Below are 14882 nucleotides of genomic sequence, written 5' to 3'. Positions count from 1 at the left end.
TTTTTGAAACGAAATGTTCGGTACCTTGCAACTGAATATCTCGAAACATTCAGGGGACGTTAGGGAAAGTTCTGAAACGCACGGGTTAAATTGCGACATTCGCAAAAAATTTGTCGGCTATCACAACATCCCCCCAAAGAGATCGAGTAGAACAAAGAAGCGTAATGACAGTAGTTTCTTCACACAAGTAACGATTTCTAATGCCACGTGGCAGAAGGCGTTGCATCTAAGATATTGGGAGAAGAAAACGAAAACCGCGAGGGAGACAGAAAAAGAGAGAAGATACAGAACAGTTAGTTCTAGATTAAGAAGAAAAATTTGAAAGTAAGTTGTGCTTGATTAATTTTTGTCAAGACCAGTTGGACTGTGAGACAATTTGTAATCAAAAATGGACTTTTAGATTTTTTAAGACGGAAACACAGAACAAGAGATCACGTAAAAAATAGAACTGAAAATAGTAAGGAATACTTTTCAGAAAGTGACAAAACTTCTCAGAAGCTTGGAATTGATTTGATGAAAGTTTTTAGAAGTGTGCATCCATTATTCGTTGTATATAACTTTTGAACTCATATATCTACATTTTCGGTTGACTATTTAATTGCATTCGAGAATATTTCTTGCTGGTGTTATTGTTACTTTGGCTTGTTACTTATTTTTGATCGTTAATTCATCTGATCAGCTGAACTTTTGAACGGCCGCAATAAGAAAAATTTCGCCATTTAACCCAACTAGAAAATATTTGTTAAAATATCAATATGATAAACGTTTTTGAAACGAAATTTTTGGTACCTTAAAACTGAATATCTCGAAACATTCAGGGGACGTTAGGGAACGTTCTGAAACGCACGGGTTAAATTGCGACATTCGCAAAAATTTCGTCGGCTATCACACCATCCCCCCAAAGAGATCGAGTAGAACAAAGAGGCGTAATGACAGTAGTTTCTTCACAATAGTAACGATTCCTAATGCCACGTGGCAGAAGGCGTTGCTTCTAAGTTATTGAGAGTAGATAACGAAAACCGCGAGGGAGACAGAAAAAGAGAGAAGATACAGAACAGTTAGTTCTAGATTAGGAAGAAAAACTCGAAAGTAAGTTGTGCTTGATTAAGTTTCGTCAAGACCAGTTGGACTGTGAGACAATTTGTAATCGAAAATGGACTTTTAGATTTTTTAAGAGGGAAAAACAGAATAAGAGATAACGTAAAAAATAGAACTGAAAATAGTTAGGAATACTTTTCAGAAAGTGAAAAATCTTCTCAGAAGCTTGGAATTGATTTCATGAAAGTTTTCAGAAGTGTGCATCCAATATTCGTTGTATATAACTTTTGAATTCATATATCTACATTTTCGGTTGATTATTTATTTGCATTCAAGAACATTTCTTGCTGGTGTTATTGTTAATTTGGCTTGTTGCTTATTTTTTATTGTTAATTCATTTAATCAACTGAACTTTTGAACGGTCGCAATAAGAAATATGTCACCATTTAACCTAACTAGAAAATCTTTGTTAACAGATCAATATGATTATCATTTTTGAAACGGAATGTTTGGTACATTGCAACTGAATATCTCGAAACTTTCAGGGGAGGTTAGGGAAAGTTCTGAAATGCGCGGGTTATATTGCGACATTCGCAAATATTTCGTTGGCTATCACACCATCCCTCCAAAGAGATCGAGTAGAACAAAGAGGCGTAATGACAGTAGTTTCTTCACACAAGTAATGATTTCTAATACCACGTGGCAGAAGGCGTTGCATCTAAGCTATTGAGAGTAGAAAACGAAAAACGCGAGGGCGAGAGAAAAAGAGAGAGGATACAGAACAGTTAGGTCTATATTAAGAAGAAAAACTTAAAGTAAGTTGTGCTTGATTTTTTTTGTCAAGACCAGTTGGACTGTGAGACAATTTGTAATCAAAATTGGACTTTTAGATTTTTATAAGACGGAAACACAGAATTAGAGATAAAATAAAAATAGAATTGAAAATAGTTAGGAAAACTTTTCAGAAAGTGACAAAACTTCTCAGAAGCTTGGAATGGCTTTGATGAAAGTTTTTAGAAGTGCGCATCCATTATTCGTTGTATATAACTTTTGAATTCATATATCTACAATTTCGGTTGATTTTTTAATTGCATTCGGGAATATTTCTTGCTGGTGTTATTGCTACTTTCGATTGTTACTTATTTTTGATTGTTAATTCATTTAATCAACTGCACTTTTGAACGGCCGCGTCAGGAAATATGTCGCCATGTAACCCAACTAGAAAATATTTGTTAACAGATAAAAATAAGTATCACATTCGAAACGGAATAATTTGTACATTGGAACTGAAAATTTCAAAACATTTAAGGGACGTTAGGGAAAGTTCTGAAACGCCCGGATTAAATTGCGACATTGGCAAATATTTCGTCGGCTATTACACCATCCCCCCAAAGAGATCGAGTAGAACAAAGAGGCGTAATGACAGCAGTTTGTTCACACAGGTAACAATATCTAATGCCACATGGCAGAAGACGTTGCATCTACGCTATTGAGAGTAGAAAACGAAAACCGCGAGGGAGGGAGAAAAAGAGAGGATACAGAACAGTTGGTTCTAGATTAAGGCAAAAAATTTAAAAGTAAGTTGAGCTTGATTAATTTTTGTCGAGACCAGTTGGACTGTGAGACAATTTGTAATCAAAAATTGACTTTTTGATTTTTTAAGACGGAAACACAGAATAAGAGATAACGTAAAAAATAGAACTAAAAATAGTTAGGAATACTTTTCAGAAAGTGACAAAACTTCTCAGAAGCTTGGAATTGATTTGATGAAAGTTTTTAGAAGTGTGCATCCATTATTCGTTGTATATAACTTTTCAATTCATATATCTGCATTTTCGGTTGATTTTTTAATTGCATTCGAGAATATTTCTTGCTGGTGTTATTGTTACTTTCGCTTGTTACTTATTTTTGATTGTTAATTCATTTAATCAACTGCACTTTTGAACGGCCGCATCAAGAAATATGTCGCCATGTAACCCAACTAGAAAATCTTTGTTAACAGATAAAAACAAGTATCATTTTTGAAACGGAATAGTTGGTACATTGGAACTGAATATTTCAAAACATTCAAGGGACGTTAGGGAAAGTTCTGAAACGCACGGATTAAATTGCGACATTCGCAAATATTTCGTTGGCTATCACACCATCCCCCCAAAGAGATCGAGTAGAACAAAGAGGCGTAATGACAGCAGTTTGTTCACACAGGTAACAATATCTAATGCCATGTGGCAGAAGACGTTGCATCTACGTTATTGAGAGTAGAAAACGAAAACCGCGAGGGAGGGAGAAAAAGAGAGGATACAGAACAGTTGGTTCTAGATTAAGGCGAAAAATTTAAAAGTAAGTTGAGCTTGATTAATTTTTGTCAAGACCAGTTGGACTGTGAGACAATTTGTAATCAAAATTGGACTTTTAGATTTTTATGAGACGGAAACACAGAATTAGAGATAACTTAAAAATAGAATTGAAAACAGTTAGGAATACTTTTCAGAAAGTGACAAAACTTCTCAGAAGCTTGATTGATTTGAAGAAAGTTTTTAGAAGTGTGCATCCATTATTCGTTGTATATAACTTTTGAATTTATATATCTACCTTTTCGGTTGATTATTTAATTGCATTTGAGAATATTTCTCGCTGGTCTTATTGTTACTTTCGCTTGTTACTTTTTTTTATTGTTAATTCATTTAATCAACTGAACTTTTGAACGGCGGCAGAGAGCGACTGAGGACAAAAGAGATCAGTTGCAGCAAATAGCGACCTACCGAATAAACCTTCGGAAATCGATAGAGTTTTGTTCGCTAGTCAGCCCTCAGCTAGAAACCTTCTAACTACAAAAATTCAAAATTCTACACCTAGACCCCTTTCCTACTTAGTAGGGCTAGACTATTATCATAACCTAATGGGTGTAACCACTTTTAGTGGGAGATGTACACTGAGAAGATTTTTTCTGTCCGAAATATTTCCTGTCCTTTTAAAAAAAGTAAATAAGTCGTCATAACTCGTTTATGAAGCCAATTTTGAATTGAGGGAATGATTAATTAATAAAGCTGGCAAAGCAACACAAGAGGGCCTTCAAGAGCGGTCGTGAAAGAACAGAATTGGTCCAAAATTAAAGTGTTCCATTTAAGATTTTCCCGACTTTCGTAAGAGATTTTTTTGGATCTTTTCTACTTACGTCTCCTGCTCAGGGAGTCTTTCTTCGGCGACTATTAAATTTTCAAATAGAAGGAAATAGATTTCAAATAGTGCTTATCCACGAAGCTCACTTGGGTGGGGGATAATTAGTTGCGAGAGTAAATGATTAAATTGATGCCAGGCTCCATTTATGCTTACACATACATCGATTTACTTCCGCAATTATCTCACTTTTGGTGGCGAAGAACTCGAGAGTGTGGGGGGGGGGGGGAAGGGGGGAGAAGAAGGGTGGTGGAGGTGGCGGGAAAGGGGGAGGGGGAGAAGAAGGAGGGTGGAGGTGGCGGGAAAAGGGAGGGGGAGAAGAAAGGGGTGGAGGTGTCGGGAAAAGGAGAGGGGGGAGAAGAAGGGGGAGTGATGCGACTGAGGCAAAGTTTTTTTCAAATTCAGTTTTGCTTATCAGATTTCTCCTGTTTCTTGTTCTTAATGAGCAACTTCCTGGCAGTCTTTACCAGTCCCACAAGCATGACATAAAACCAGTAGAGATTCATGACACTTAGCAGCAGGTAGAGAGAGAACATGCACTTGTGATAAACTGAGGAGTATTGGGGGTAGACGACTAGTTTGTAGTATGCCCCTCTGCAGATTATGGGGATGGGTACCACTCGGAATAGCCCAAATGTGATGATCATGAGAAGGGAGGCCACGAGGTATCGGTAGGAGGTCTTCGGGAAATCTAAAACAAAAGTAAAGTTGAAATTGCGGGGAAAGGATTCCTTCGGGGTCAAAGATTGGGTGGATTTTAGCAACCCAATCATTCAAATTCTTTGTAACTGCACTTAAGCTTAATACTTCATATGATTTATTTGTAACCATACTAAGTCATAATAACCATACTAAGTCATAATATAAGCCATGATAACCATATTAGGTAAATATGATTCTTGATAACTCCATTGCGTCATGATTTTTTGTACCCATACTAAGTCGTCCCGTTTCAGGAAAAAACCACTTAATTTTAGATAAGAAATAAAGCCTCACAAAAATAAACTCCCACTTGACTATTAACGCGAATTTGGCCATGCCTTAGAGGCCCGTCAGACTTGATGGGAAACAAAAAAAACAAACTGTCAGGACAGCAAATAAAATTTAAAATGGGTGTTTACTTCGTTGGATTTTTTCCAAGACCCAAAGTCATCATGAAAAATGAATTCAAATAATGTCAACATTATATTAAAATTTTCCCTGTGTAGAATTTGAAAATCTCGAGTGGGGTGTCTTCCCGATTACAATCTTGACAAATAAAAAATACCTAAATATTCATTTAAATAAAACTAGAGAAGAGGTTAAGTTCGCATGCCTATTATCCAAACTGAGAGAGAGGGGGGGATTAACACCAGGCACTTCAACTACTCTTAAAGTTCAAATTAGAAGGCAAAAGTTTTATATATTATAGGAATAGGTAAGCTAGAGTTCCGAATTGTTTAGTATCAACTATGAAACAACGGTTAAAAAAGCAGTTTATGAAATAAATGGCTCTATGAGCGGAAGGTATACAAAGTTCCCAATGCAACCAAGTTAAGCAAAGAGATCAATTCATTGCCCCAGGAACTACTGAGTATTGATAATGAAGAAAACTTCGTTGTTGTTCGTTGTGAACACTCCCCAATCCAATCAGACAAATATCGGCCACTTAGAGTGGCTTCCTATTCAGTCTGAAAGGAGCATGGCTATTGATACTCTTAGATTATTCGCCTGATGGCGTCGGTCGTCACCCTTTTGGATGTCAAAATTCCAAAAGATTTTAACTGAAAGCATTAAATGATTGATTTTTCTAAAGTCATGTATCTTTCAAAAGTAGCTATGATGTATTCTGAATTTAAACAAAACCCCAAATATTAAAAAGTTTAACTTATAAATTAAGTAGTGCAAATCTACCACAGGCACTAGTCCATATAAAATCAAAACTAGAATCAAACAAAGTAAATTTTCGAAAGAATTTTGTAAATTTTATCTAGTTCGTTATTTGATCTCTAGCTCTACACCGACTCTGGCGATCATTCCTGAGAACAGCGAAAAATATTAAACAAAATTTGATATGCTGTTACCGCTGCAAATATCGAAAAAAGTAAGTTCCCAGTCAACTTAGAGTCAGGAAATTGGGTTAACCAAAAAGACCTAGAAACAGTGGTATCTATACCAGCTTATCTGTTCGTATCTTGAGATAATTGAGTCCGAGGGCGTCTTGTATAGCCTGTTAAAAAGACCTTTAATAGCCTATACTTAGCTTCATCTCAACAGCTTTTGAAAAAAAAACCTCTTAACTGAGCTCTAAGGAATTAGCTCCTGGCCCCCATTTTTATATGAATACATATTTAGTAATTTTGAAATATTATTCTACTACATTTTCAAGGTGTTTCGGTTACTTATACTATCAAGTCTGAAATCTGAGTTGGTTTAATATTGGGACCAGCCTAGTTTGAGAAAATCAGAATGTAACTCTAATCTTGATATGTACAAACAGCCATAAAGGTTTCTTTAGTTCACTTTAGGAGCTGGTTTCTACGGTTCATTGAGAAAATCATGGTGAGTTCAAATTTTCTTCTATTTCTGTTTTTCTATAATTTTATTTAGAAATCTACACTAAACAATTTGATACAGGATCTGCAGTTAGATTGTATAATGCTAAGCGGTTGTTCTGTAATTGATCAAAATCTCAGAGAAATGTAAAAGTACTTCCAAAACCAACTTTGGTGGTTTTCCACATAATTTCCTATTGGTCTGGACAATTTTCAGTTTCACAAAGCAAAAACACTAGGAAATATGTAACAAAAGGATTTATAAAAACGAATTTGAATCCATACAGTATTTTAAATTTTGACTATCGGGAAATTTTTAAACTAGCAAGAACTGCTAGTTTTGCTCAAAACTTTCCAAAATACTCTTTATGGAGGAAGTTGATATAAAAGTCAACAACTGTGATCGCACTATGTTTATGGAGCATTATGTTATTAATAGACCCTAGAAAAGATCTGATAAACATAAAAATAACGCATTTTATTGCCTCCTGATGATTAACTTAAACAAGCAGAGTGGCTTTCACCAGTACTTTTTTTTCGATCTTGAAAGAACAAGCTGAATCACTCTTGTCTTTTGTGTACTATCAGTAACCATTATAAAAAACAATGTTCTCGACGTGTAGAGAACACTTTTCTAGTAATGTAAATTCAGTTATATAAAGTGTCATGTTCAGTCTCTGTTATCGCAGAGTTACTGTTTTACATATTTTATTTGGACAAAGTCAAGTCCCCATTTTTTTGGCGGGAAGAGTTTCAACTTGTGTAGCATTGGCTTCGGCCATCTTTAAATGATGTACCATCAATAATTGCTGCCATTAAGGTTTCCCAGGAACCCTTATAGGCTTGCGTGATTCCCAAGATCCCTCGTGAATCTCTAGGTTTTCCATGAACCGCCATCCCCTTATCGGACTCCCAGGCATCTTTGCGACCATTTAGGGTTCACAGGAACACCGATGACTTTGTAGGTTCCAAGGAAAAACCGTGACTTTGTTGGGTTTTAAGAAATTATTCCGACCATTTAACTTTCCTAAGATCTATCAGGACTTTCGCCCGCCACCAGGAATCATTTCGACTATTTAAGTTTCACTAGAACTACCATAACCTTCTAGGGTTACCAGGAAGTGTTTTGAACTTTTATGGTTCCCGACCAGAACTATCCCAGTAGTCCTTGTGGGGTTCCCAGTGTCTACTATGGCCTTTTAAGGTTCTCAGGTTTGATTGCGACCGTTTAGGGTTCCAAGGAACCCATTTTACTCTGCAGATTTCCTAGAAAGTGATACGACCATATGAAATAGTTAAGACTTTCGATTGTTACCAGGAAAATCTTACTATTGTAGAAGCGGGGGGGGGGGCTATATATCATGGGAAAGACCCGAAGCGTGGTATGTACACCCATTGTATTTCTATTGACTGAATTTCTGGTTCATCACAGAATTATGTTCAAAGTATAACTAACCAATGCCCAGCAGCATAAGTCTGATGTTGATAAAGGGATTAGCAACCTCCATCAAACAGAAGATGACTTTCTCAATTAACCACCCACGGTCATTCATAGCAAACTGGGTTATAACCAATCCCACTATATGATGCACGACCATCATAGTCCTGTGACTTTCAATGTAAAGTATTCTGTAAATTGTGTCCACGAATAAATACGCGGACATGAAAATTGTACACCATTTGAAACCTTCGAACATGTTTTCACGATCGTTATCGGGAACGTAATAAATAAACGACCTTATAGTTATAAACCCGGTCAACGCTGAAGGTATTGAACTTATACAATCGGATACAAACGAACATCGGCGGTCTGTATTTTGTAACTTCAAAATCGGGAATAGTCTTAAACTAATAAATGGAACTATAACCATATACAAAACTGTAAAAGGAATTGAGATGTAAAATATATTTTCATAATACTCCCGTTTAAGCTCGGTGGGCAAACTATGATTCGTAACATCGTTTAGAGGGGGCGAAATTTGTTCACGAATCATTTTTTTTATATTTTGTAGATTTGTGTTGTGTTTTCTGCTGTTTATTTTTATATTTTCACCAAATAAGATGAAACAATTTCGCCAGTATTGCAGTTTTAAGTTTCAATGCAGCTTTTGGTACTTAATTGCAGATTCTGAATACGGTAAACTAAAGCGAATAAAAATAATCGATTTCAATTCAAACTTCATTAAATTTTAATTAAAAACCAAACGTCATTTTTAATAATTCAATTCTCCTCGTCACAAATTTCAGATAATTTTTCCACACAGAAAGTAACAATAATGAATGAAAAATAAGCAATTTTACAGTGGGGTGATCAAACGCACTAAGTTAAAAAGCATTTAAAATATAAAACAGTTTTTCCGGTTTGTAGTAAACGTAATGTAATTTTTACAACTCAATTTTTTTTGCTTTTTAGCACAAAATGTTTGCCTTAGCGATGTTTGCTTTCGGTGTGTAAAAACCACCATTTTTCTAAGCGCGCAGTTTAAATGTCTTTGTTGTTGTAAACCATATACAAAACGTTTTTATGAAAAGCTTTTACGCTCGCTAACAATCTGTAGTTTTGTTTTCTAAACCAGAACTCTTTCTAACACCAATTTTCATTCTTTTATCTGAAGCTAACTAACATAAACTGCAGTTTATTACAAATAAGAGCAAACGTTTATACGCTTATAATGATAGTAAGCGTTTATGATTAAAAATGTGCAAAAGTTTAAGCAAAAATCAAACGTATTGATCTAAAACGAGTTTTGTAATTAAAACGAGCGAAACGTAGTAACTTTACAAAAGCTGAATATTGAATATAAAACAAGAAAGTTTTATTGATTAATTCTAGTAGCAGCGTTTGTCTTAACGAACACGTGAATATCTGAATAAATTTGATTTGTGAGTAACTAAATCTTCAAGAACATTTGTGTATTTTGCTTAGTTTTGTTAGTTTTAGCCAGTCGAAATGAGAGAGTATATGATAATTCTAGTCTGTGAACGATAAAAAGCGCAAAATGAAGAATATTCTGTCATACTACTCTACATGAGCACGTGAACAAATGTGCGTGTATAATTTTATACAGAAACAGGTCAATTGAAAGTTTGTAGGTCCCAAAAGTGAAACTACAGAACTGAGCAAATTTCATTGCTCTTTTCGTAAATAAATGCGTGTACGAAATTCATGTAGTATATAGTAGTTTTAGACTATTTGCAATTTGGAGCGGAACTGAAACGAATAAAGGTTCTGTCGCAAAGAAAACAACAAATTTAAACCGCAACTAAGTTTGAATCACAAAACCAATATAGCTAAATAATTGGCTGGAATGACAACTTTGGCGTCAAAATTGTTCACATTTTGGCCGGGTTGATAAATTAAAACTACGCTTTTATTTCCAAAACTTAGAGGTAGAATTGTACGTGAGGGCACAAAGTTTATAGTTTTCATTGATAATAAAATATAAAAACAGGAACTTTAATATAGTAATTATATCTCTGCCGCATTAAGTTAATTCAGAAACCTGCTAGCGCTCAAATTTGGGTTAATTTCTGTTTTTGACGGACATTAATTGGAACAATTTCAAAGCCCGTTGACGTAAAATTTTCCTAGTTGGTATTTGACAGGAAATAGTGACAGCAATCAACCTAGATAAAAACTATGTCATTCAAATTATGACATGAAATTCTATTGGTGAAAACAGGTCAATCAAATGAGAGCCCATAACATTTATCAATAATCATTGAAAATTTCGTGTTACCAATTATGTAACAGCAATTTTTTAATATCAGGACCAATCTGGTTTACAATGCAACTTGATATACTCATATGCATTAATACTGATTGCAATACAATTTTATAAGTCTGCAGTACTCGCAAGGTTTTACCCAATTAAGTCAAAGACAATTTCCAAACTTTTACTGATATTTTTGAATACACGCAGAATTCCAAATCATAATTTCAAATAGCTGGCAAATTTCTCACTAGTTGATGGACTCTTATCAACTATTGCGAGCGAAACCACATAAATAAAGATCTACTTCAAAAAACCCCAGTGATTCTGGAATTTTTATGGTGTGAGACCTGACAAGATGTTGATCAAAAATCTTTATCGTGTAAGATCTTATGTGGTCTTACACGATAATAATTCTGCCCTACGTGAAGTTTAATCGTTTAAGATCTGACAAGATACTTATCAGATCTTAAAAGATAAAATCAATTTGCTGAATTGTTATCTTATAAGCACTGATAAGTATCTTATGAGATTTTATAAGATAATAATTCAATTTTGCTGAATTGCTAACCTACAAGGTCTGATAAGTATCTTATCAGATCTTACACGATAAAAGTTCTATTAGGGCTGAATTTTTATCGTGCAAGATCTGATAAGACTTGTTTTAATGATTTCAATATAATCTATAACGTAGTCAAGTTCTTATGAAAGTAAAAAAAAACAATCAGTCAACAAAACAATTTCGAAGTAAAAAATGTTCGTTGATTCTATTTGGACGGCAGGATAATTTTGAATCTTAACTAGGTACTATGGCTAAACTTGGCAGTTCAAGATAGTTTTGGTCTTTGAGGGAATTTTACAGCTTAGTTTGCTAAATACTGCCTCAGAAAAAGCCCCTAACACTCGAATAATCTTTTTCACAAAATCTTATAACTCTCAAAAGACAATATAAGATAATTTTCTCTTTGTTGCTCTGACACTTAAGTGTTGCAAGCTGTAGCTTTTTGGCTACGGCTTGAAAGCAACCAAGAATTGTCTTCAATATGTAGAACATGTCATACTTAAAGAATTTTTATCGTATAATATCTGATAAAAACCTTGTCAAAGAGATGAGTCATATCTTTCTGAATGTTTATCTTACAAGATCTTAAAAGACTCCCATAAGATCTTACACGATTAACAATTTTTTGTCAGGCGAAATTTATATCTTTTAAGATCTGACAAAGGTGAATTTTTATCGTGCAAGATCTCAGATCTGATAAAACAATTTTTCGTGTAAAACATGATGAATTGTCTGAAAAAGTTTTAGTCAGGCAACGCATAATCTCATAAGTAATCATAAGTAATAGTTGTAAAAAATTTGTAAGATGTTACACGTTAAAATTCGAGAATGTCCGGGGAAATGACTGTCTTTAATAGCTGTTCAGTCCGTTTTCAATCCATTTTCAATTTCTTTTACAGACATTTTCATCTGTTTCCATCAAACAATTTATAGGTTAGTGGCCAATGTCCGAAAAAGCAAAATTCAATAAATTTTTCGTTTTCTGAAAACAAACACATTTTGGGCACGTACCTATCCGTTAAACTTTTGCCCGAATTTTAGAAATTACATGCAACCAAATTCAGAGATTCAACTGTTCTTGTGAACAGTTTTATAGGTTATTACAAAACCGCTCATTGTTCCGACCCACTTTAGTGGGGGAGGAACTATAATCTCAAACTGGTTTTTTGTTCAGACAATTTTGGCCGATCGATATAATCATCGTAGAGAGTTGTGAGTGGAATCATTAGAAAGAATTTACTGACAGGAATTCCAACTCAGGGCGCATATAATAAAAGATAATTTTTACAATTAGCGAGACCCAATGAGATTTTATTATGGTTTTGGAGTTTAACTCATGGTTTTTATGGCTGAGACAAATTTTTTTCGTTTTCTTTTTGGACTTCTTGGTTTTTGCTTTCATTTGTTATAATTTTTCTAGTCCAATGACTTAGTGTCCCATATCAAGTGTTCCCAAACATTTTAGAAAGGATAAATGAACCTAGACAATTTTTTCAGTAGTTATCTAAGTTGCGATATGACTTTGAATATAATTGTTGCAAGAAAAAATCGACGCATTTTTGAAATTTGCAATTATTTTATCTTCTTTCTCTCAAATTCTAGCGCAGTCTCTGCAGAAACAGGCGGCAACCAAAACAACGTCGGTAACAGTTATTTAATCAACTAGTGTTTTTTTTGTTTTGACACTACGCGTTTTTTTAATTTTTCCCAATTTTTGAGTATAATTGCATATTTTATGAGTTCATTTTGCCCCCTGACGAACTATCACATTATTGGCAAGTCCAATTGACGAAAAACATAGGGAAAAGAACAACGTTCTTTTGGAAAAAAACGTATCTTGACATGCTAACTGTTTTTGGTGATTAGTTCAAGCCTCTTCGGCTGAGACGCAGTTATCTCACAAAATTTTGTGTTTTTTGTTTTTGCCTATGTTTGTCTGTCTTTTTGTTGTTGTACGTCATGATAACTAGTTACCCATTTTTGTTAGGCGAAATTTATATCTTTTAAGATCTGACAAAGGTGAATTTTTATCGTGCAAGATCTCAGACCTGATAAAACAATTTTTTGTGTAAAACCTGATGAATTGTCTGAAAAAGTTTTAGTCAGGCAACGCATAATCTCATTAGTCATTATAAGTAAAAGTTGTAAGAAAATTGTAAGATGCTACACGTTAAAATTCGAGAATGTCCGGGGAAATGACTGTCTTTAATAGCTGTTCAGTCCGTTTTCAACCCATTTTCAATTTCTTTTAAAGACATTTTCATCTGTTTCCATCAAACAATTGATAGGTTAGTGGCCAATGTCCAAAAAAGCAATATTCAATAAATTTTTCGTTTTCTGAAAACAAACACATTTTGGGCACGTACCATTCCGTTAAACTTTTGCCCGACTTTTAGTAATTACATGCAACCAAATTCAGAGACTCAACTGTTCTTGTGAACAGTTTTATAGGTTATTACAAAACCGCTCCTTGTTCCGACACACTTTAGTGGGGGAGGAACTATAATTTCAAATTGGTTTTTTGTTCAGACACTTTTGGCCGATCGATATAATCATCGTAGAGAGTTGTGAGTGGAGTCATTAGAAAGAATTTACTGACAGGAATTTCAACTCAGGGCGCATATAATAAAAGATAATTTTTACAATTAGCGAGACCCAACGAGATTTTATTATGGTTTTGGAGTTTAACTCATGGTTTTTATGGCTGAGACAAATTTTTTTACTTTTTCTTTTTGGATTTCTTGATTTTTGCTTTCATTTGTTATAATTTTTCTAGTCCAATGACTTAGTGTCCCAAATCAAGTGTCCCCAAACATTTTAGAAAGGATAAATGAACCTAGACAATTTTTTCAGTAGTTATCTGAGTTTCGATATGACTTTGAATTTAACTGTTGCAAGAAAAAGTTGATGCATTTTTGAACTTTGCAACTATTTTATCTTCTTTCTCTCAAATTCTAGCGCAGTCTCTGCAGAAACAGACGGCAACCAAAACAACGTCGGTAACAGTTTTATAATCAACTAGTGTTTTTTTGTTTTGATACTACGCGTATTTTCATTTTTCCCAATTTTTGAGTATAATTGGATTTTTTTTTAGTTCATTTTGCCCCCCTGACGAACTATCACATTATTGGCAAGTCCAATTGACAAAAAACATAGGGAAAAGAACAACGTTCTTTTGGAAAAAACGTATCTTGACATGCTAACTGTTTTTGGTGATTAGTTCAAGCCTCTTTTCTGTTTTTTGTTTTTGCCTATGTTTGTCTGTCTTTTTGTTGTTGTACGCCATATACCAAATAATGATAGGTCTCAATTGCTTTCCCAGTTGATATTACTCAACCAGGTTAAATTTTCAGTTTATAGCTGTTTGTTTTAATGACTTTCAAATTAAATTTAACAAAAGAATTTTTTTTAATTGGCTCCATTGTGCTTTCATTTTTGTCACTATGTTACTCAATCTCACTAAATAGATGTCGCAATTACTTGTTGATTCAACATCTTTTGCGCTTGATTATACGTTTTCACTGATTGCTTCGACCATCTAGTGTCTTAAAATTTTTGAGATTTATATACTGTTCATGTTTTGGGTTTCGTTTTGTTGTCACGTTTTTGTAGTCCTTTTATAAGGAAGACTTGTTTATCTTAAGATGAGGAAAAGTGATGATTTACAGTTCCTGCAGGTAACATCTTATAATTTTTCTGCTATGAACAGTGTGATGTCGTAAAATTGTTAGAAGTTTTGGCTTCTTATATTTTTGATGTTGTTTTGTGGAGTTGTGACTTAGTCTCATTATTAACATGCCCAATTTGCTTCCTGAGGTGTTGCAACTTCATCCATAACTTTTTTTGAAATCTTAAGTA

The 14882-nt window shown here is 34.3% G+C and overlaps 1 protein-coding gene across 1 annotated transcript; it reads right to left on the bottom strand.

Moving 5' to 3' along the window:
• Positions 1-3958: 3958 nt before the first annotated feature.
• On the bottom strand, positions 3959-9988 carry LOC142348571 (uncharacterized). Its single transcript, XM_075399955.1, has 2 exons — positions 8206-9988; positions 3959-4906 (listed from the first exon to the last, which is right to left on the bottom strand). Exons 1-2 carry the CDS (start codon positions 8741-8743, stop codon positions 4617-4619), a joined length of 828 nt encoding a protein of 275 aa, XP_075256070.1. The 5' UTR covers positions 8744-9988; the 3' UTR covers positions 3959-4616.
• Between the last annotated feature and the right edge of the window lie 4894 nt (positions 9989-14882).

This window comes from Convolutriloba macropyga, chromosome 10 (genome assembly GCF_964194025.1).
Source record: "Convolutriloba macropyga chromosome 10, txConMacr16.3, whole genome shotgun sequence".
In the NCBI taxonomy this organism is placed as follows: domain Eukaryota; kingdom Metazoa; phylum Xenacoelomorpha; order Acoela; family Convolutidae; genus Convolutriloba; species Convolutriloba macropyga.
The sequence above is the reverse complement of the archived record's forward strand: the minus strand, read 5'-3'. Positions and strand labels throughout refer to the sequence as shown.